General features: G+C 28.1%; 1 protein-coding gene across 3 annotated transcripts in view; it reads right to left on the reverse strand.

The window, feature by feature from the left end:
• The window catches only part of LOC136977004 (docking protein 5-like), a 48,064-nt gene that overhangs the window by 2,834 nt on the left and 22,937 nt on the right, over positions 1-22,293 (reverse strand). The window contains exons 1-5 of one of the 3 annotated variants that reach the window (XM_067272413.1): positions 15,108-15,259; positions 14,836-14,948; positions 6,293-6,420; positions 5,987-6,209; positions 450-566 (exon numbers count right to left, since the gene is read on the reverse strand). In XM_067272413.1, coding sequence (XP_067128514.1) covers positions 450-566; positions 5,987-6,209; positions 6,293-6,358 — 406 coding nt within the window. In that variant the 5' untranslated portion in view covers positions 6,359-6,420; positions 14,836-14,948; positions 15,108-15,259. Of the gene's footprint in view, positions 1-449; positions 567-5,986; positions 6,210-6,292; positions 6,421-14,835; positions 15,069-15,107; positions 15,260-22,293 lie in introns of those variants that run through there. The other 2 variants (XM_067272411.1, XM_067272410.1) reach the window with 2 other exon arrangements.

Genomic DNA, 22,293 nt, shown 5'->3' on the forward strand with positions numbered 1-22,293 from the left:
CCAAACTATTATGGCCCAAACAGCTTATGAATCATTAGTAAGTCTCAAATTTAATAAATTTACAATGTGACAGATAATCACTTTAAATGTAAAAACACGTATTAGAAGACATCATTTTGCAAGCAATAACTTATTTCATTCGTGCCATATATGTAATCTTAATTTGACAGTCCAGTCGACTATGAGAAATTTTATTGTCGTCACATTAAATATTGCGTACAGAAAAATTTGGGATGTTTATATAAACATAAATGAATATATTTGTCTGCACAAAAATGTAATGGCATGTTCACATTGCCATTAAATTTTTTTTCTTCTATAATTTTATACAATAGTCACTACTACTTGGAAATAAAAATGACAATTACTTTTAAAATATTTTACCTTGCTATAATAATTAACAAATTTCTGGGACTTTTTCTAATAGAATCAGTACAGTCAATTTTTACCTTGTAATTCCTTTTGTATTCCTGGACTTAATACATCCGGTTCGCCGGTGGCCAAACCTGGCTGAGGTAAAAATGATTCTTGAACCAGTAATTTCACCCATGTATCTGCTTCAAGATCTGAATTTTAAAATAAGAAATTTTAGACATTTATAAAAAAAAAGAACAATCTAAATTTATATCAAAAAAATTTGAAGATCTAATTTTTGTAATATAATTACTATAGGTTTAATATGTTTAGGAAAAAATGTAACTATTCATATATGAAAAAGGAGAATGACATTATTATAGTTGAAATGTATTAAAACCTACAGAATTCCTACAGTAAGTGATATTTTGAAATTTTCATATGCTAATTTCTCTTTTTCTTACCTCATCAAATGCTATACAATTCCCATCTACATAATATATAGGATAATTTCATTATTAATCACTTAGTATAATTTTCTTCAATGACTTCCACTTAATCATTTAGGGAAAGATATCAACCTATCACTCTAATACTCCAGAGTGGCAGATTGATTGCCTATGAAAAATATTCGGGGTTTTTTTTATTTGAGTGTCCTTCCTGGATATTCCAGGCCCTACCACTTGTCATCCTGCCACACTACATGAACTGGTAGAACTACTATGGATATGAAAAAAGATCCTCTTAGTGCTCACACAATGGTGGAAACAGCACGTTAAATGATAAGTTTGAAGAAATAAGAATGCAAATTTTAGGTCTAAATGTTCTTAGTCAGACCTAAAATTTCCATTTTGGTTTCTTCAATGTATAATTCTAAAAAATGTATAAGGTGTTTTTGTTGTTTTAATACTCCATTTTTGAGGTAAAAATACTTCATCTTCAGTCTATTAAAAGTTTCTTTTATAATAAAAAAATCGTAATTTAGTCACTTTCTTGCACCAATCTATATTCTCATTTGTAAACTGTGGCAATTTAAAGTTAGCATAAGTTTTGTTTCTTGGAATATGTTAACAAAATTTGTTTCTGCTTCCACAGTATGTTAACGTTTACTAAAATTGTAATTAATATATTAATAGCAAAAACAAGAAAGTACAGAACAATTACTTTTTCTTTGTTAAAAATTGTGTTTAATATTAAAATTATTCTATGCTTATCTTGATCAATATGATATATGTAGTAAAATAATTGTTTTAATAACCAAAAGAATAGCTGATTCTGGCTTTTTATTTTATTTTAATAAAATAAAAAGCCAGAATCATCTATTCTTTTGCTAATCAGCTTTGATGAAACAAAGAATAATACAACATGATATCAAATCATAATACAGTAGAACCCCAATTAATCAAAGTTCCACATTATTCAAGGCAAATCTATAACTGAATACACTACTTTCCCTTTAATTTATAAAAGCTTTGCCAAGAATGCACTTAGCACATAAATATTATAATACTTTTAATCTGAACTGTACTGAGCGAGTGACATTTTTCAAAACTTCATCTTGTGGACGGTAAAAGGACATTCTTTTCCATGCCTGTTGCGGATTAACCCACAATGAGGGTGGCCAGATGGCAAAGAAGGGCCCAACCGCCCACAAAAAGTGATGCCGAGGTGACTGAGGAACGTTGAAGCAAAAAAAGAGACGAACAACTATAAAAGAAAAAAACACTAAAGAAATCTTTAAAGAAAGTTTAAAACAGTAACACGTATTACAAAATGATTTGTTTTTGTTACATTTTATCATTTAACTTCAACATGAGAAACCACTCATGTTAAAATGTAACTACAATAAATATACATTTTTATTCTTAGAACTATTTTATTTATTAGCTGTATAATAAATGACTTAAAAAGTGTTCTTATATATGATTTAAACTTCTTTTTATACCTTAGTGATTTTAAAGTAATACCATATATATCTTTTATATTCATAATTTTTATTCCAAAACGGCCAGTCATTTTATACAAGGTAGCATCGATCCGCGTTATCCCAGATAATCTGGGTTCTACTATAAAGTACAATAATACTTTGCAATATATTACAACAGCTGAAATAGAACTTTCTGTGTAGATATTAGTGCTCTCAGCAAATACTTGGATTAATTTCAATTATGCATTATTTCTGAATGTAACACCATATTTCTTAGGATGGTAATTTTTTTCTTTGTATTTTTTTTTTTTCAAATTGTTAATTTTTATAAGATCTTCCTCTACAGAAGTGTTAATATGAATGAACTTTAATTATTGATTTCCAGTGTTTTATTTCATCAACAAAGTATGTTTACGTTTGTAAATAAACAACTATATTTTAATAATTCTTTTAAGAACCAAGTTTTATAAATTTGGTTTATATGTAAATTTATTATGAAGTTATTAAAGGTGTATAAAAAGTAATTAAATCTGTAATGAAAGTACAGTCAAACCTGTTTTTATGCGCGATTTTTATTTGTGCGATTTTTTTAATGCGAATTTTTAATTTGTGCGGTATAGTTTGGCGACTAGTCTCGTGCGATTCGTCATGTCTTACGTTGACTTATTATAGCTAAATAAACTTATTATAGCATAAATGCACTTATTATAGTAATATTATTGCATGAATATGCGAAAAATGAAATAATTTACTTTTTAAGTCAACAAAACACCACCTGGACAAAAATATGTAAAACAGACGATAGACCAGACGATGCAGTCAAGTGCTGACATCTGTTGTCAATAAATTCTATTTCGTACGGTTTTGAGTTATTTTCTATGTGAGACTTTTTTTATGCGGTCCCTGTTGTCCGCATAAAAAAATTATTTTTTTAATTGTGTTGCGAAAACTATTATTTACAGCCATTCGTGAAGTTTTGTGAGATTTTTTTTTAATGCGGTCCCTATCCCCCGCATAAAAACAGGTTTGACTGTACTTTATAAAAAGTTTGATGATGCAATTTGTTCAAAAATTTGTAATTATTGTCACATTTTACTAATTAGCTAATGATAAAAGTATGTAGTAAATAAATGTCTAAATAGCTAATTTCATACTAGCAAGCATATCTCGAAATTTACTGATAAAGTATCGACAGTGCATCAGTATAACAAGAATACATTGATCTTTAAATATACACATACACGTATATATTCCATTAACATATGATTTAAATTTGATTATTTGGAAAGGAATTTAATTCAAAGAAATAAGAGAAAATTTAATAAGAATTTAAGTTCTTAAATAACTTTGTTTCTTTGAGAAAAATTAAGATTCTTTATTTATTTTCATTTACTTATCCTATTATGCAATGTGGAATTCACAAATCACCTGACTGTTACATACACATACACACCAAACCTATATATACAGTATATATATTTTGTGTGTTACACTCAGAATTAGTTCCATACTTTATGGAGCCTTATAAATATTTCTACGATGTCTTGAAAACTAAATTAAAATTAATTTATTTCTAATTACTGAATTTACCACAAGATGGCCAAATTGATTTGTATTTAATTATTTACTAGCCTTAAAATAGCTCAATGGATAATCCAGCAGATCATTTGGCTTAATTCAATTATTGTAAATATTTTATTAGTCTAGTGAGTTCTTTTTTTGGATCGACATATTCTGTTAAAGCTTTTCAGTAAATCTCATAATAATTACTTAACATATAAAAATAAAGAATTTATATTTTATCAAATAACTTTAAGTCACTCCTTATCAAATTTTTCTTGTCATCAGAAGAGAAACTACAAATTATCTTTTAAATTGGATACATAAAAATACAATATTAACTTGCATAATCAAAATGTTTTTTTAAATATTTCATATTATTTCTTCTTTATAAAAAATCAAACGGTAACATTACCTCATTTTCAGGATATATATACAGGATGTTCACTTTAACTAATATTTATCCAGACATAAAAGAAGATTTTCCAGTATTGCACAAATATATGCATATGGTGCATTAGTTCCACAGTAATACATAAATTTTACAATAGAAACAAGATGCAAATTAAAGTACGTCATCTCGGAAAATCATGTAGTGATACATGATGCCGACATCCTTATAAAAGAGCCAACACTGTGCAGTTTGCTGATTGGTGGAGCACCATTGTCATGGTGCTCCACCAATCAGCAAACTGCAAACACTTCTGTAAAGAGATCATAGTTTCATGATTGCCTGAGCATTACATGTATTTGTAGAATGCTGAAAAGCTCTCTTTGCACTGGATAAAGTGAACACCCTGTAGATATAATTTAGAATATTTATATCAGGCATGGGCAAATGCGGCTCTTGCTGAAAGTGTTAATTTCTGTTTTTGATTATTGTTTTACAATTTTACTTTTATAATTCTGTGAAAATATGTTTGTTAAAAAAATTCAATATTTGTTTTATATTATATAATAAAATCACGCGCCTTACCATACTATCCGCCACGACAGTACAGAACTGCGGCTCCCATACATTTTGCAAAACCTACATTTAGGCTCCCACTGAACTCTTGCTTGCCCACCCGATATATATATATATATATATATATATATATATATATATATATATCGGGTGGGCAAGCAAAATATACATATACATATACATGTACTATGTTACAATTTGTACATGCATGTATGTATATATGTATGAATGTATGTATTTATTATGTAGTTTTAGCTTGATAACTCAACATTAAAACAATTTTTATAAGTAAATGAAATGCAATTTTAAAAATCATGCAGTTGTAATGTACTATCAACAATTTTATAGTTATTTAGTAATTTTGTTTAAACTTCAAATTAAATCTCATTTAATTTTTTATTATAAACATTTATCTTATAATAAAAAATCTCTCTAAATTTAAGTATTTGTAAATTTGTTTGCTAAATATAGTGTTGCATTAAATACAAATTTATCTTCTGGTCCAGGTCATGAAATTTATGAGATTATTCTGGAACTCAAAAACTGTTTGAGAGAAAACATATTTTTATATTGTAGTTTCTTCTGAAAATAATCTTAACAATTTAATTGTTAAGATTATTTTCAGAAAAAACTACAACTAAAACTTAAGCATAAGCAAGTAAGTATGATTAAATAATAATAAAGAATTCAGCAGTAAAAAAATTATGTACCAAATATTCTTAATATCAAGAACAGTTACAAGAAAAATAAACGTATACATCAGAAAATTTAAGTTAAAATTTAAAAAACATGTTTTTGTTAATTTTGTCACTTTAATGTAGATATTAATATATACCTCCTCCTATAATATGTATCCTACCTCCTATAATATGTATATATTAATATTAATATCCTCCTCTAAATTATTCAATTTACAATAAATGTCATTAAATGATGTTATTTGAATTTTGTACATAATTTGTTGATGCGATTTTACTAACTACATTCTTTAATATTAAGATATATTTAAGAAATTGGTGGCAATAAATATTCTCAAAATTTATTTTATTTGAACAGAACAGGCAAAACTTTCGTATCTATAATGTTTATGTAAAATAAAAATTTATTATTATATTGTTACTTGATTTTTTTAACATTATTCCACATTAATATGTGCTTAAATTCTTTTGATTGCTTACCTGAATCACAAGCCATACATTTTGCTGTGCTATCTCTAAAAGACACAATAAATCCATGCCTCTTCATACTCGTCGCCATTCTTGATACGTTACTTATTGTGCTTAATAAGGCGACCTTGTGTCCGGCACTACTCCGAGCGCTCTTCTCGTCTAGATATTTTTCTAGTCGGCACGGCCCTTTACTGGAAGCACGACAAAGAACAATCCATCGCCGCTGCCATAACTACAAATGAAAACAATTACAGATTAACGTTTCGTTATAAATTTCCAGATATAATTAAAATTGTGCTTGTATTAATAACTTACACCAAGTTTCCGGCTACGTATCCGGACATATCCTTGCTTCACTATATCTCCTATGTCAGTTGCCATGCTTGCTTCAATTATCTTATTTTTTTTACATATCACTTTAAGGTCAACATAACAAATTATGACTAAAAAACAAAATAAATATAAATTTTAGCAATTTAATAATTTTTAAAATTATACAAACAGTGTATAAAATACAGTTTCGTGTTAAATTAACTGTTAAACACAAGATGATAATAAATACATTTGTTTCATTCTGATTTTGTAAAGTAAAAAGTTCAATTATATCTTAAATGTATTGAGAAATTCAATTAAAAGTTCTATTAGATATATAAATGAATCTGAAATATGAGAGGAAATAAACTTTATAATCTTAGTGCAAAGATTAACTATTGAATCTGGATAAATTATTCAACTAATAGCAGAAAACTTCTACTTGAATATGATGTATTGCATCCTGCCAACTGGTTGACTTAAATGGGTCATTTTATATAACTTCCATCGTAACACAAAAGCCAAAACAACTAAAATGTCTCGAAACTTTTGTTTATACCCCAAATATAACAGGAAGTAATTCTAAAGTGCATTCATAAATGTAATTGGATGGCCTTCAACATCAGGATAAGAAGATTATGTCTTACAAAAACTAACTGTAACAAAAAGAATCTTAAATGATGCAATTATAAATAACTTAAAATAAGCAATTTTTGTGGTGACAACCTTGTTTTAACATTTTACTCATAAATTTGGATATTTCTGTACCATTTGATTTTATAAATAGCAGCGTTAAAGAAATTAAATTCGATAAATATTCAACTTAATTTCAGAATATAATTAATGCAACATCTCTCAAGATTAATTGAGATTTAATTTTAATTTTTAAAATTAGAAATGTCCCAGACATTCAATGCGCAACAGACAGTTTGTTAAACTTTATTATATTTTCCTACTTCAGTGAATTTCTATAGATTTCACATAGAGTTCACGATGCATATCCTCATTATTATATCCGTGCTTCTCGTTCCCGTAAGAAATAAATGAGATTCAGCTTCGCAAACAGAACTGACAAGCACTTTACCAACATAACACACACAATTAAAATTTTAACACAAAAACAACAGCGAATAATTATCAACTCGAATCGACTAAAATATGTAATTTCGGGATCGATCGATCAAATAATAAAACAAAGCAATAAAAGATTTTATTTAACCAAAGTCGGATAAAATATTTATAAAATGCCATTTAAATAAACTATTTCGAACAAATATTCCTCTTTAATTTCAATAATAAAATTTATTTAATAAATATCTTCTCCAATTTAAAATTCATTAGTTATCGTAATCTCGAGAGATTTTCTAACTCATATCATTAATTTTCCATTAATCATTCATCAAATATAATTATAAATTGATTAAATTGCAAATGTGACTGGCTTCATTTTTAAAAAATTTATGTTATCAAAATTCTATCATTCCGTAATTTTTAAATTTCATATTTACTTTGCTACGCTGTTTGATTTAATTTAATCTTTGTATTAATTTCTTAAAAATATTTATAGTTAGTTACATTCAGAAAAGAAATTATAGTTGAGAGGCTAAATAAATTCCATAGAATACATTTACTAATAATTAATATACAATTTTATTTTGCACGACTTTCTTAACAAATATTAATAAGTTAATAAAAACGAATATATATTTCCATTTAAAAGATAAATGATGAATTCAGTAGGAGATGAGAGTGGCTTTAAGCTTATTTTAAATATGATAAACTTCAAAGCTATTTTTACTGAATTTTATATATTTATAAATAATTTCATAAATATAAATCACTAATCCAAACTATGGTAATCGGGGCTCGAGCCTATTCGGATTATCAAAAATTCTTTTTCCTTAGTGTATTTTTTGTATTAATACGGATTTCCGAACGTACTATAGTCAGATGAGTCCGTTGTATTATGTCCTAACGACTGACATTAATCAATTTTTTGAAAAATGACAAACTCGATTCGGGTATGTAGGGTTTTCAACCTCATTCCCTGAGTAAGTTGGTGACCATATATTAAGTAGGAGATGAGACTAGCCTTTGTTTTCTATTCCAATAGCAAATTTAAAATTTATTTTGACAGTCTGTACTCCGTGTTTTCTGAACAGAGCAAGGTAAGTGCATGTATTTTGTATGTTTGACAAGCCATGTATTTTGTTCACAGAGAGGGAGAGATCCAGAATTTTTTTTGACCATCTGGGTTAATTAGAATTTTGGACAATTAGGGTCTCTGGATCAGCAAGATCCTACTGAATTTTCATTTCTTAAAATTATGAACTTTAAATTTCAAAATGTGTTTAATCTTTACACATACATTTTCTTTTAAATGTGACATAATTTAGTTTGTATTTCCAATCTGACTATGTTATTTTGTATGTAAAAAGTCTAAAATTTTGTCAATTAACTTGATAAAACTTTTTCAAGTTTAGAAAATTAAAATATTCAGGAGATGGAAAAACATTTAAATATTGAAAATTGTAACTTATTTTTAATCTTTCTTTTTTTTTTATAAAATAAACATTCATTTATAAAAGTCCTATTCTTTTATTGTATTTTGGAAGAAGTTTTTTCCCTCAATTCACTATTTATATAAAAATCAGATAATCAGTTATATCAAAAAAAAATGCAACGATGGTCATAAAAAATTAGAATGGTAATAATTTACTTTTGAGAGAAATAATGTCATTAAAATGAATTCAGTTGTAGACGAAGAAAATAAAAATATATATTCCTAGAAAGATTATAAAAATAAATTGATTTTTTGCATATAATTCAATAGTCGAAACTTTACTTAAAATGTCAATTGCTCTTCTCTCTCTAGAATTAATTAGTGCACTAAAAATGACATTCAGTATAAGAGATAAGAAAAGAAAAATAAAAAACTAAAAATCATTTGCTAGTATAATTCTGTAAAGAAACTATTAACATTATTTAAAATTTTTAAAAAATTCTAGAGCTAGACCATTTATAATACATTATTTAATTTTATATCTAATCTAATTAATTTAATTCACAAATTATCTGACTAAAATAATTAAATTTAGTCTAAAAATGTGCAAAAAATAATTTAGATAAGCTTAAAAATAAACAATTTTCAGAATTTTGACATTAACTTTATTTTTTTATACAGATAGTCTTCTAACTATTTATATAAAATCTTTGGAGTGATAGATTCAAATAAAGATCCGAATAAAAATATTTTCTTATAAATTATAAATATGTTAAAATATATATTTACTTAGTTGTAATTTAAATTTGAAGCGATAATGGAATGGCTGTTGAGCATGAAATTTATAGCCGAGAAAAGTTTCTAAAATATAAAATTGGATTTCTCTGTATAAAGGAGCTCAATTTCATTTTGTGTACGATACTTTATATAGAAACTTATGAAAAATTGATAACCAAGATATATTTCGTTCTTCTCGTACATCAAAAGCCTTCGGAGACCGAAAGTTCAGAAATCCGACAGAAAAAAACGTATTTAATTTTCGGAACTCGCTTCTACTAATAGACGGAAAGATATCCATTCTCGCTACAATTTAATTAAATAGAAAAATTTTTTAAGGGAGATCCGATAAGTTACAAAAGTTAAATTTTTCTACATTAATTAAACTCAGATAATTTCCACTGAAATTTTTTTGTACGAAACAAACAGGAAGAAATTTTATTATTACGTGTACTGGATTTTAAATGAACAGAAATTATATCTGTGACTAATTTTGCGCATTTCATATCAATAATCTAAACTTATTAAGATTCATGAGTCAAAGAATTACTGTACAAAACTGAATCAGTGCACATAATAAATGTGATTACAAAAGAAAAACAAAAAACCGTTCTCCGTGGGTTTGTTTTTTTTTTTAATTTTTATTATTTCCTTTTATATAAAGTTTAAAAATTGAAAGCAGATTTTCATATGTTAGGAATCAACAATTTTGTGTAATTTAATATCGAGCTTTAGTAGCAATCTGTACATTTTCAAATTAATTTTATTAAAATTTCAATTCAATTTATTAAAAATATGCATTAATTAAGGGCACGTAATGTAGTTTATAATTAATGAAATTTGAAAGATAGATAAAATGTTACAGAATGAGTTCTATGACATCAAAACAGTCTCATTTTTTTCCCTCCTCTTTTCTTTCTTTGCCTTATAAAATTGCATAAAAGTGTAATGAAATGTAAGTTTCTTTTTTATAAAATAAACAAAACTAGACAAATAGAAAATGAATAATTTATTAGAAATAATGCAATAATTTATAAATATCGTGTTTTGTAAAGACTGTTTTCATTTTCTTTCCAAAAAAATATGATAAAAACAAGAGAACGAAAGCAACAGAAAAGTAGATAAAATAAAAATGAATTGTTTTAATTTTTTAATAGATATTTTAGAGATTATAAAATACTTTATCATATCAGACAATCGTCGTTTAATTTCCACGCTAGCCTCGAGCAATCAATATTCCGATCATATTTCGATCTGGAAATCAATCTTAATTGGAATATTTATGCTAACAAATAAGAAGTAAAATTAAACTTAATTGTATTGCGTGTACTGCTTCACGGTATTGTAATTCATTAAATTTTTTAACAGAAAATTTTTGGAATTTGAAGTTGGTATGATGAATAAAAAAATAAATAAAAAAAATGAACCAAAAAGTGATTTTGCTCAAGAGCCAAGAGGGAAGAAAAATCCAAAGACGAGACAGATAGTGTATTATTAGCATACTCTACAGACTTGTCTAAGAAGTGGGAGTCTGATTCTTCTCCTTGGATTTTCTTTTCCTTAGTTTTTAACTTGTCAACCAAAAGTCACTTTCCAGTTCTTGTTTTTTCTTTCTTTCCTTTTTTTCCTTTCTTTCTAAAGTTTCATTACTCTACTTAAAAATTATCTATTTACAAACAGCACAGCATCTCAATCTCAAATTTAAATTTTTATACACATTAAACAATACATACACATATTAAAAAAATTTCGTTAAGATATTATTGAAAGCGTATGAAATATATAATTTCGTAAATACCATTAACAAAATAAGCAATCAGAAATCTTAAATGGAGAGAGAGAGAGAAGCTCAGAATTTATTGTGTAAATTTAATTTATCATTTACTTCATCACTTTCTATATAAATATAGGACTTCCAAAATTAGATTGAGAACAAGATTCTTTTTTTTTTTTTTAATTATTATTTAAGGTAAGCAGGTAATTATTGTAATTGGTCCAGTTAATGTCTGTCTTGTTGAAGGTCTAAAGTATCTGCTGACTAACGGGAAATGGTTACAAATCACTGCTGCGAACAGAGTTCACCAAGTAAGTAGATTAAACTGACCAAATGGATCCTCACTCCATTTTTTTTCCTAATTAAGTGACAGATCTTTCTTTATAATTGGCCAAATTGGAAGTGTTATTTAAAACAACAAAATGAATATTCTTTGATTATTTAAAAGACATTTAACGTAATATCCGTGTACGCGAACGGAATAGGTATAACGTTAATTACTCGGATGTCATTAAGAATTTAAAAGCTACATATCTGAACATTAACGTTCTTGTACGATTACTATACGTCGACATTGTTTTACAGAATTTATGTTATAAATTATTTTACAACATATTGCATCTTTTAACGAAACTTCTCCAACTTTTACAGATTTAAATCTTTAAAAAAAAAAAGAGCTTGCCAATTCTTACATTTAAAATTATTTTAAAACACGAGTATTATTATTCAATTTTAACAGAATGAATTACATTAATTAAATCCTAGTAGCGAGTAAACATTGAAACAATGCCTCTAAACAATTTTCATTATAATTTATAATTATGAAATTAAATTGTCGCTGTTTACAATAATCGTAATCATTATTAATATTTATGAATCTAAATATATATATTAAGCATGATAAGGAATCAAATTTTAAATAAACTGTCTTCAAATTGCTCAATAACTGGATGACAGTTGTAGAGGCAATAAATAACAAGAAATTAACCATCTACATTGTCCCGGTTAGCAACTCTAGATGTCAGCAGATGTTTAAATCATTAGAACAAGAACAGCAGATCTTTTATCAATTTTTTTTCTTTCCTTTTCTTTCTCCTTTTCATTACATAAATTGAAACTAAATATAAATATTTTGAGTCATTTACATAAATCTCTTACTTGTTACCATTTCCTTTGATAGATCTTATAGTAAAACTAATCGTAGAAATTTTTTTTATCCTCTTGATATTCTCCAGCTGTGGTAGCAAATAAGGGCATTTGTTAAATTAATATTACTTCGTTTGAGCAATTTTAAGTCTCGTTCTTGGCTTCAATACTTGAGTCGTACGTTGTAATATATATAATACACAGACATATATATATTTTTTAAATCAGAAATGACAATTATTAGCAGATTAAGTTTCGTAAATCACCTAATCTGCAGATTTCGCAGCATTAAATCTATTTAATAAATCGACAATTAATTTAATTAGTAAAATACAATCTAGGAAAATGATTCTAACTTTCTAATAGATTTTCTGCATAAATTATTATTATAATTATACGTATATCTGTGTTAATCTCTGTAAAATTTCGATATCATTGTTTAAAAGACAAACAAGCGATATTTGAATATCATTAACATACTAACAAAACTAGATTTTATTGTTTTATTTATTACTATTATTACTTTCTAACACAATATCCTTTAAGCTGCCACTTCTGAAAGGTATATATTGTCACTAACGTGATATTAACGGGTGGATTTTCAAATGCAGCTTTTTAACCCCTTTAACTTTTCGACCTTTTATCTTTTGTACACGGATGAATCGAGATTTCTAGAGAAGTCCTTTATGGGTCGAGGTTGAGGGAAATTTGCAAGAATTCAAGTTTTGTTCACAGTACGTATTTTTAAAAGAAATAAATGGCTTCTGTGATAACGATATAATGATTTGTTCCGCCAGCATCTAATGAAAGAAACCAAAATACACTACTGACATTTTTTATAAACATCTGGACTAATAATTAATGTTATCTTTTTGTCAAATTTAACTTTTAAGGTTATTTATAAATTCATTACTAAGAGAAATCAAATGTTAAATAAAATATTATAAAGTTCAAAACAATCAGATATTACAAATTCAAATTAGTTACAATCAAATGAGAGCAACTATTTGACATTTGTATTTTCTTTTGTAATAAATTTTAATGCAATTAAAATCAAAAATACTTTTGAGCAATTCAATCAACATTCTACAAATTTACACTCAAATCTATTAAAACAATAACTACAACTTCAGTTCTAACTTTTATGTAACATACACATTGAAATCATAGATGAGTATTAATTTACCAAATATCTTGACTCATATTTAGCTGTATTTTAGACTTATTATAGTTAATAGTATCATCTCTCTAGTTTATAAGATTAATCAGAGTATATTTGTATATTATAATTGTCGGAATGTATTTAAAACAAGATTACAAGTGTCACCACTTCTATTTGAAGCACACTAAGAACACATATCGTATCCAATTAATCAAAGGCACGAGGGACAAAGAATCATTTATATGGTACGACAATACCAGAAATAAAACATCTTTTTAAATTTTGCAGATAAAAAAAAAGCATAGTTATTCTACTTAAAAAAGCATGGAATTCTACAGACACTATCTGTTTTTTTTTTGTTTAGGAATTTTGTTTTTAAAGTCATTAGTAAGAACAATAATTTGTTTAATTTGATTTTATTCACAGTTTCGCTTCTCTCTGCAGTATCCTCGTCTAGAAACAGAAATCCTTTAGCAGCTTTAATTATCGAGCATATTTTACAGCAAAAAAGTCTATTTTATACTTTAAAAGAGAGAGATTTAGATTCATCATCCCTTCAGTAAACTACAGTAACGTTTGAAGTCTACACAACAACACAGTGGCACGTCGTAACTTCGCGGGATTCGGGCAAATATGAATTGGGAGGTTCCTCGTACGGCTTCAACTTAGGGAAATTTTTTGGGGACTCCGCCGATGCCGCATTTGTCTTTAATGCGACCGCCAAAGGGTTTAGAGTTCTGCGCTGCCTGGCAATCTACGGTTCCGGATACAACTCTAATTTAAATTTCGATACCGTCGCCGGGGCCTCAGGAAAATGCAACGGCAACAGAAAACAATCCACAGCAAAAATATTCAAAAAATTCTTTAAAATTAAATCACTTACATTAGAAAGAAAATTGAATTTTTCTCATTAATGTAACCATTTAACTTTTTTTTCCTTATTCAAATATTTAATCAACTTTTTTTTTAATGTAATTATTAAGTTATTCCATTGGATAACATTAAAATAAATGTAAAGGAAAAAAAATGATAATAATTATATTGAATAAATTTAAAGAAAAATTCTTAATTTAATTTAAACTACATACATTAAAGATTATAATTATTATTAAGTTTTTTAATAGGCTAATTAGATTTTAATTGATAAATAAAGAGAGAAGTGGAGAGAAAAGGCATCAACTTACTTCAACTTTCTTCTCAGTTTTAAGCACAGGCCAAACAAAACTAGTAAAAAATTTTTTGTTTACAAAGGGACGATTTCTTTAAAAACACGTCTACTCGTTATCATTTAGCTCATCTGTAATTAAAAAAACAAACATTGGACATTATAAAAATGATTTTTTATGTCATTTCTTTTTGTCGTTAAAACGTGGAAACAAACGCCGAACGATCTCTCTCGTCCGACATCTTGAAAGCTTCTGACCCGATTAGGGTTAGTCCGGGCGAATTCTCTAACCTGATTGGTCCGTACGAAATTAAATGCTCCTATTGGTCGGTGACAAATGGGTAATGACGATTGGTTAATATTCGAGACTGGTAGACGACATTCGAACGATCATTTTCAATATCGAAGTGGATGATATAAAGGAGACAAATGTCTTGATTTTTTTTCTTTTTTCGGGTTTTTTTTATTTTTATTATTATATACGCTATATCCCGACGCGATGATCAATCGTTATTATTATTATTCATTCTGGTTTCTATTGTTTATCGTTCGGGGAACGTTATTAAACGAGTGGAAATCTCGAGGAGGAAGAATACCAGTAGAATAGAAACTGCAGGGATTTTTTACGGGAAATTTTACTTATAGAGCAATATCGAAAGTCATTTTATATAGGAAACTCTATTCTGTTGGGAAAACCCTAAAATACCTATAGGTTTCCTTCTCTGTACGATAACAACTAACTCATAGACTATTGTTTAAATAAGCCTGCTGATAGACACCCCTATAGAAAAAAGAACCAAGGTAATGCCCAACAGTTAATATGAATAATATATAAGTATAATATGAAGTGTATTGTTTAGGGAAATCTCTGAATACCCTACAGTATGATAACAACACCAGTCTTATGTATAACCCTGCTGATAGACAAGACATCGTTATAAATATCAAGGTAGTGCCACATAGTTAATACGAAGTGTATTGTTTAGGGAAATCCCTGAAAACCCTACAGGCTTCCTTCTCTGCACGACGAAAACTCTAGTCTCTATTGTGTAAGTCTGCTGATAGACGTCCTTATAAAAAAACACCAAGGTAGTGCCCCACATAGTTACTTTATGGCTATTGTCTTAGACAAAATTCGATTTTTTAGGGTAAATTTATTCTATTTTTAACATTAAGAAAATAAAATCTTTAAATTTAGGGATGTTTTATATCCAATTTAAAAAAATCCCTAAATTTTAGTAGGTCTGTTTTTATATTGTAGATGTTAATGGCAAAAATTCAATTAGGCATACGTTTTACTCATTAATAAAGTAAATACTTCACAATTATTAAGAATTCTTCACTTAAGAATTGTTTATAACGCGAATATAAACTGAAAGAAGCAAAAATAAAATTTCAGAAGATAGAAATAGCATTTACATTCAAAGAAGTGGCATCACAATAGCACTTACTACACCCAAACTCCGGCTAATACAGTAGAACCTGTATAAACCGGAATCGCACGTTACCGAATATTTTACCGTTTCGAACAGATTTATTTAACATAGAAAAATCGCTGTATTCCTGAGAATTCTATCCCCGTTTAGGCAGGTTTCCGTTTTAGACAGGTTTTACTATAGTAGCTAAAATAGCATTTAAATTTCGAATTTTTAAATGAAAATTTCCAATTTAAATAAATGAAATTTTTCAAAAGACGAGGAAGAATGCATTTTAAATTCCCCTCAAAGGATTTTTGGGGAGGAATTTAAAAAAAAATAATAATAAAATAACCTTAAAAATAGCACTCGACCTCATCTTACAGGTTTCAAACTAACAGAAAAATATTTATAAAACTAGTTACATCATACATTACTAATTTTTTTTTTATTCTTATTTTCTTCACGTTACACGAATATAAAATGAATATTATATAATGCCTCTTATCAATCGATACGTGCGCTTATATAGACATAAAGAAGATCTTTTAATTAAGATATTCATCTTTTCTCGATTTTTCTGCCGTTAAAAATTAAATAATAATAAATGTTAGTCAAGATTTAACATGGAATGCGGTTATGTATCAATATAGAAACGTATACAATTTCCATGATGGAGTATCGCATTTCCAATCACGTTGTAAAGGTGATACGAAAAATTGCTATTTTAGCAATTACAAATAGCAATTTTCTAGTTTAATAAAGTGAAAATTTCCGATAAATTTTTTTTTTCATTTAAAATAATTATTTTAATTAAATTATATATATATACATATACAGGAAACCTCTGAAAAATGGCTGCTATTTAGAGTTACCTAATTAAAATTTAAATGTTATTGTTTTTTAAATTAAATTTGAAAATTAGGTAAATTTATGTATAACTTCGATTTAGCGACTTTGATATTGACACTAAATCGAGTGTGACGCTAAACTGAGAGACGACAAATAATAAGAATGATATACAGTGCGAGGTATGCAGAAAGTCACGTGATTTGGTGATGACAATGCCGCGTGCGTTTAGTGATTCCTAGATGCTGAGGGGTTCTCAGTATTAACGGGAAAGATAAATTTGCGATTTACGAGAGTGGCGTTAAATATGAGATGGCCATATCGAGGTTTTAATGTAATATAATAAACTAGTCGAAACTTAATTTAGCGCCGTTATTGATTTTCACCTCTGAAATCGGCACTAAACCGGATGTGGCGCTAAATCGAAGATCTCGAGGGTTACGATTTGGTGATAGAATTAGCGTTTACAATGCAAAATCGTAAATTTAGTAATTCATCGAAGGGAATCATTGTTCACTCGCTTTACGGGAGTGGCGCTATACAGGAGTTCGCATTATCGAGGTTAAACTGTAGCCTTATAAGATAGCACGAAATACAAAATCTGTGCTTTGAAATATCGCATAAATTAGAGCATTTAACCCAATTTTTCTTTAAAAATTAAATTACTATAAAGTAAAAGATCGATTACAGTTCACCCTCGTTATATCGTTCATCGGATATATCGCATTTATTATTATTATTATGTCTTCCAATTATAAAAGCGCTTTAGCCAATAACGAATAGAGATAAATCGGCTATATCGCACCACCCGATATATCGCTTATTGGGCTTCAATTTTCCGATCGCACACCTACACATACGTCCGTCCGTACGTCTGTCCTTATTCAATCTCGAGAACTAATTTAAATAGACGAAATCGAGACCAGATATGGAAATTTTATTCGTAATGCAATGGCGATATAACGAGGGAGATGTGGCGTATATAGAATATTAAATAATATAAATTAATAATTATTTCCGACACGAATTTAGTCCTACTCTTTCTATTTTTGTGGTCTTCCTATCTTATTATACATAAGTATTATTTATTTATTTATTTTAAACAATTTAACAATTTGAAAACATAAATTATCCCTATCTGTTAGCTATAGGATCTACTGTGTTTTCCTTATCAGTAAGGGAACGGACTGTCAATGAGAAAGAATACAAACATTCTCATAACACGTGATACGAATCCAAATGTTATATTAAGTAAGGGAGGAAAAAAAATAAATGTTTTCACACTTTTAAAACATTAAAATTCTGTAGCACATTTACGAATTTATTACAATAAAATAAAATAAAATAATAATAAATATTTTTATTTTATTTTCATGCCCAATTATTTATTTATTTCATTGTAAACAGAGAGGTTGCTGAGTGATTCCTAAAAAAAAAATTCGAATTTATATTAAATTTCTGTGTGTTATCTTAATGTTTATCCTGTGTTGAGCATTTTAACATTCGAATTTAACTATCTTCGTGTAGAATTCTTCCACTTGTATGAGATTTACATAGATTCTTGCCCGGTTTTCTAGTAGAAAAAATGACTTAAAACTACAATTGATTCATTTTTTTATCATATCGGAATCACATTTTCTGTGATTCCGATATGATAATAACCCAAAAAGCTATCGCTTTTCGGGTTATTTCATCAAAAATTATTGTTTTTATTTAATAAAAACGAATTCTTATCATAATATATGCAGTCGAACCTTCAATAACGACCACCTTCTAACAGCGGCCACCTCTAAAAAGCGCCATTTTTATTTTCCTGTCAGTGGCCGTTGTTCGGAGGTTTGGCTGTATTTATTTATTTATTTTTCAATTTCTACCCCCCCAAAAAAAATCATTATTAATTATTTATTTATAAATTTTAAGACGAATTATATTTACATTAATAATTAAAATATTTTTATAAATTCTCTGAGTAAATATTTAAATAATGTTAAAACTATTCTTAAGTTAATCTTAAAATTATTCTCATAATTTACAATTTATGCAGAGAATTGTTAAGCGAAACTATTCAAATCATTTCGTTACGCTTAAACAAGTAACTTAAATCATTTAATTTTAAATTATTATTTTTTAAAAAAGTTACAAAATCATTATTTAAAAAAAAAAAGAAAACGTTATCGTTCTGTCTCGAAGAGAAATTAGGATAAGAAAAATGATAGCGAGATAGCAAACGATTTTTTATATTTACTAACGATAATACGGCCAAACCTCGATTTAGTGTCACCGAGATTGGCGCTAAAACGAAGAACCTCAAACGAAGTAAAAAGTTCTACGCGCGAGTCCGAGTTCGGGTTTAAAAGTCACGTGATTTAGCGATAACAATGGAAGTTCTTATATACAAACAGAGACGATTATGACCGGGGCCTTTCTTTAAGGGCCTTATCTCACTTCTCATTATTAATACAGTTTCTTCTACACTGGTACCTTTATAATACCACTAAAGTAATCGGGACGGGGAGCCCCCAAAGCGCTTATAACGGCCCTGCCCGCAGATATTTATGAAGCCAACAGATTGGCACCATTTAACAGAGCACTACATCGAGGTTCGGTTAGACACGGTTAAGCTTCACTACATCTTTTAAAATAACTGTAATTTTTATAAAAGGTAAAACGTTTTTTTTCTTTCTTTTTTAATATAGAAGAGCATCAACACACCTCTATAAAGCGTAGTATCTTCCCTGATATACTACATCAGTTTACTGTATCACCTGTTTAGCTCCCAGCTTCGTATCGAACAAAAGCAACTTTTAAAAGTGGAGTACCAATTATCATTTTTCATTTATTATCTCATATTTTCTTCTTCTTCTTCCCTGCTAATGAGATCACTTATTATCTGGATGACGAAATTTTCTAAAAAGAAGCAACAAAATTTATAATTTAACCTATAAAAATATTCTCTTTTACTCCTTCCTACTCCATTTAATATATTAATTAATTGATTTGTTTCATTAACGAAGAGATTAGTCGATTATATTTTATCTTTAACGATAATATAAAGTCGATGAGTTTGTCTGTCCTCCGTTTTCTCTCGTTACCTCTTTTTATTCTAAACGATTTTCGGTCGAATTTTCTGTGTGTGTTGTTCAAAATTTCTTGTTCTCCCCCCCCCCTCTTAAGTAAGGACAAGTCGAGACGATTTCAAATGGGTTTTAATTCTACTTCATTAATTTAAATAGGATAAACAGTTGTGTTACTGGGATAATGAAATTCTGTTGTTAAGTTTCTACTTTAAAGTCGTTACATTTTTCAACGTCAGACGAGTCCAACACCCCCCTCCTTTTCCTAGATTACAATTGTAAGTGAGTTAAGTTAGCATATTTAAAGATCCTTCTAATGTTGATGCATATAGACAGACGCATTTGTTACAAATTTGACAGGTTGTTCTTCATTCCCTTAATCTCTCAAAGTTTCATCTTTCTAAGTTTCCTAAGATTTTCACGAAAGATTTATGGAACAACTCAGTGTAGTCTCCTGAATAATTTTTAAAAATTCTTACAACCAGAATAATCAACCTGTTATTCTCAGGCACTTCCTGTCATGCAAAATCTATGACACTCGGGGCCCGCGGGCTACGGGTTGAGAATCGTTTATCTAAAAATGCTAAAATATCGCATTTTTTACAGTAATTAGCGTGTTTAAACGTATAATACGTAAAATGTAGAATAAACATTCGATAAATGCGGGAAATATCTTAGAAATTTAAGTATTTTTGTGTTGTTGCTGTTGTTGTTTAAAGAGATTTAAATAAATATACAAAACATATTTTTCTGATGATTACCCAACGTAGAAAACAGAAAAGAAAACTTATTTTCTGCATCTTATTCGCTCTATAAATATACTTATTTATTTGTTTTTCCTTTGTTTTTATATTCAGTTGTAGAAAACAGATTTATTTTCTGTTGGGAGATTTATTTCTATACTTCAGTTGGAAGTTTTTATTTAGAATTTGAAAATTTCTTTTTAAATGTATTTACATAGAAAATCGTTTTTAATTTTAATAAAAACTTAAAATTTTATTTTTACGTCTTTACAAGGGTGTTAAAAAAGCAAAAATAATTCGTTTTCCCGGCCAAATATCTTAGTTTAGACGTAAATTATCGATCAAAATTACATTAAAGAAATATTTAAAAAATGAAATGTTTAACGTCACAATCCTTCAAGAAATCTCTTTAAGATCCAATGCAGCATGTAAGTATTTTTCTAAATGAGATTTTAACAGCCAACTAAACATTAATATCAAATGCATTACACGAAAGAACAAGGGAAATCTCTTTTATATTTGATACGTCACGCAAAACTGTCACGAAATAAGTAAGGAATGATATTATAGAGAGATCTCCGCTCCCGCCATCGATTAAACCATGGAAACCATCAAGAAAATATTTCGAGACAAGCGGATCAATGACAAACACCGGCCCATTGTATGCGAATTTAAGCTATTGTTGTTTACACACGTAAACAAAACCTTTGTGGGGGGAAAACATCCCGTCTTTGAAGTTTTAAAGGGATTTTTGGGGGTTTTCTGGGGGGAAGGGAATTACAGGGTGTAATCCCTGGTGTGACGAGCACGTGACACCGAATGGTAATCAATCACGTTACAAATGTAGAAACGGTTGTCTTAATGTTCCCTTGTGGATTTTCAGATATGTATTACTAAAAATAGAAGTAAAATATCCGAATCGATAAGTCAAAAAAATATTTAAGCCTGTCTCCGAAGATTCGAAACATTACGTTGGTCCATCCATCAATGAATCAAAGAACGGTTGTGTGAGAAAGTTTGAAGTTAAATTTATAAAAATAATCTTCTTTTTTTTTGTTTTTGTATATTTTTTACGTGGAGACTGATTGATTGTTTGCTTTTAACCTCTGCTTACACTTTTCCATTAGCGGGGATAAATGTTTTCTTGTTCTACTTATAAATCGCTATCTCTTGTTCTTTCACTTATCTTCTTCGTCCCCTTGCTAAGTATGCGCTTAAAAATGTATGTACGGTAAAACCTGTCTAAAACGGAACATGAATGTAACGAGAAAAACTCTGAACAAACGGGGAAAATACTTCGGAATGGGGGGGAATTTTTCGTGTTTATAAAAACCTGTTCAAAACGGCGACCTGAAAAAATATCCGTTTTACACAGGTTCTACTGTATTTTCGGGAA

Source organism: Centruroides vittatus, unplaced genomic scaffold (assembly GCF_030686945.1).
Source record: "Centruroides vittatus isolate TY-2023 unplaced genomic scaffold, ASM3068694v2 contig_439, whole genome shotgun sequence".
Taxonomy (NCBI): Eukaryota; Metazoa; Arthropoda; class Arachnida; order Scorpiones; family Buthidae; genus Centruroides; species Centruroides vittatus.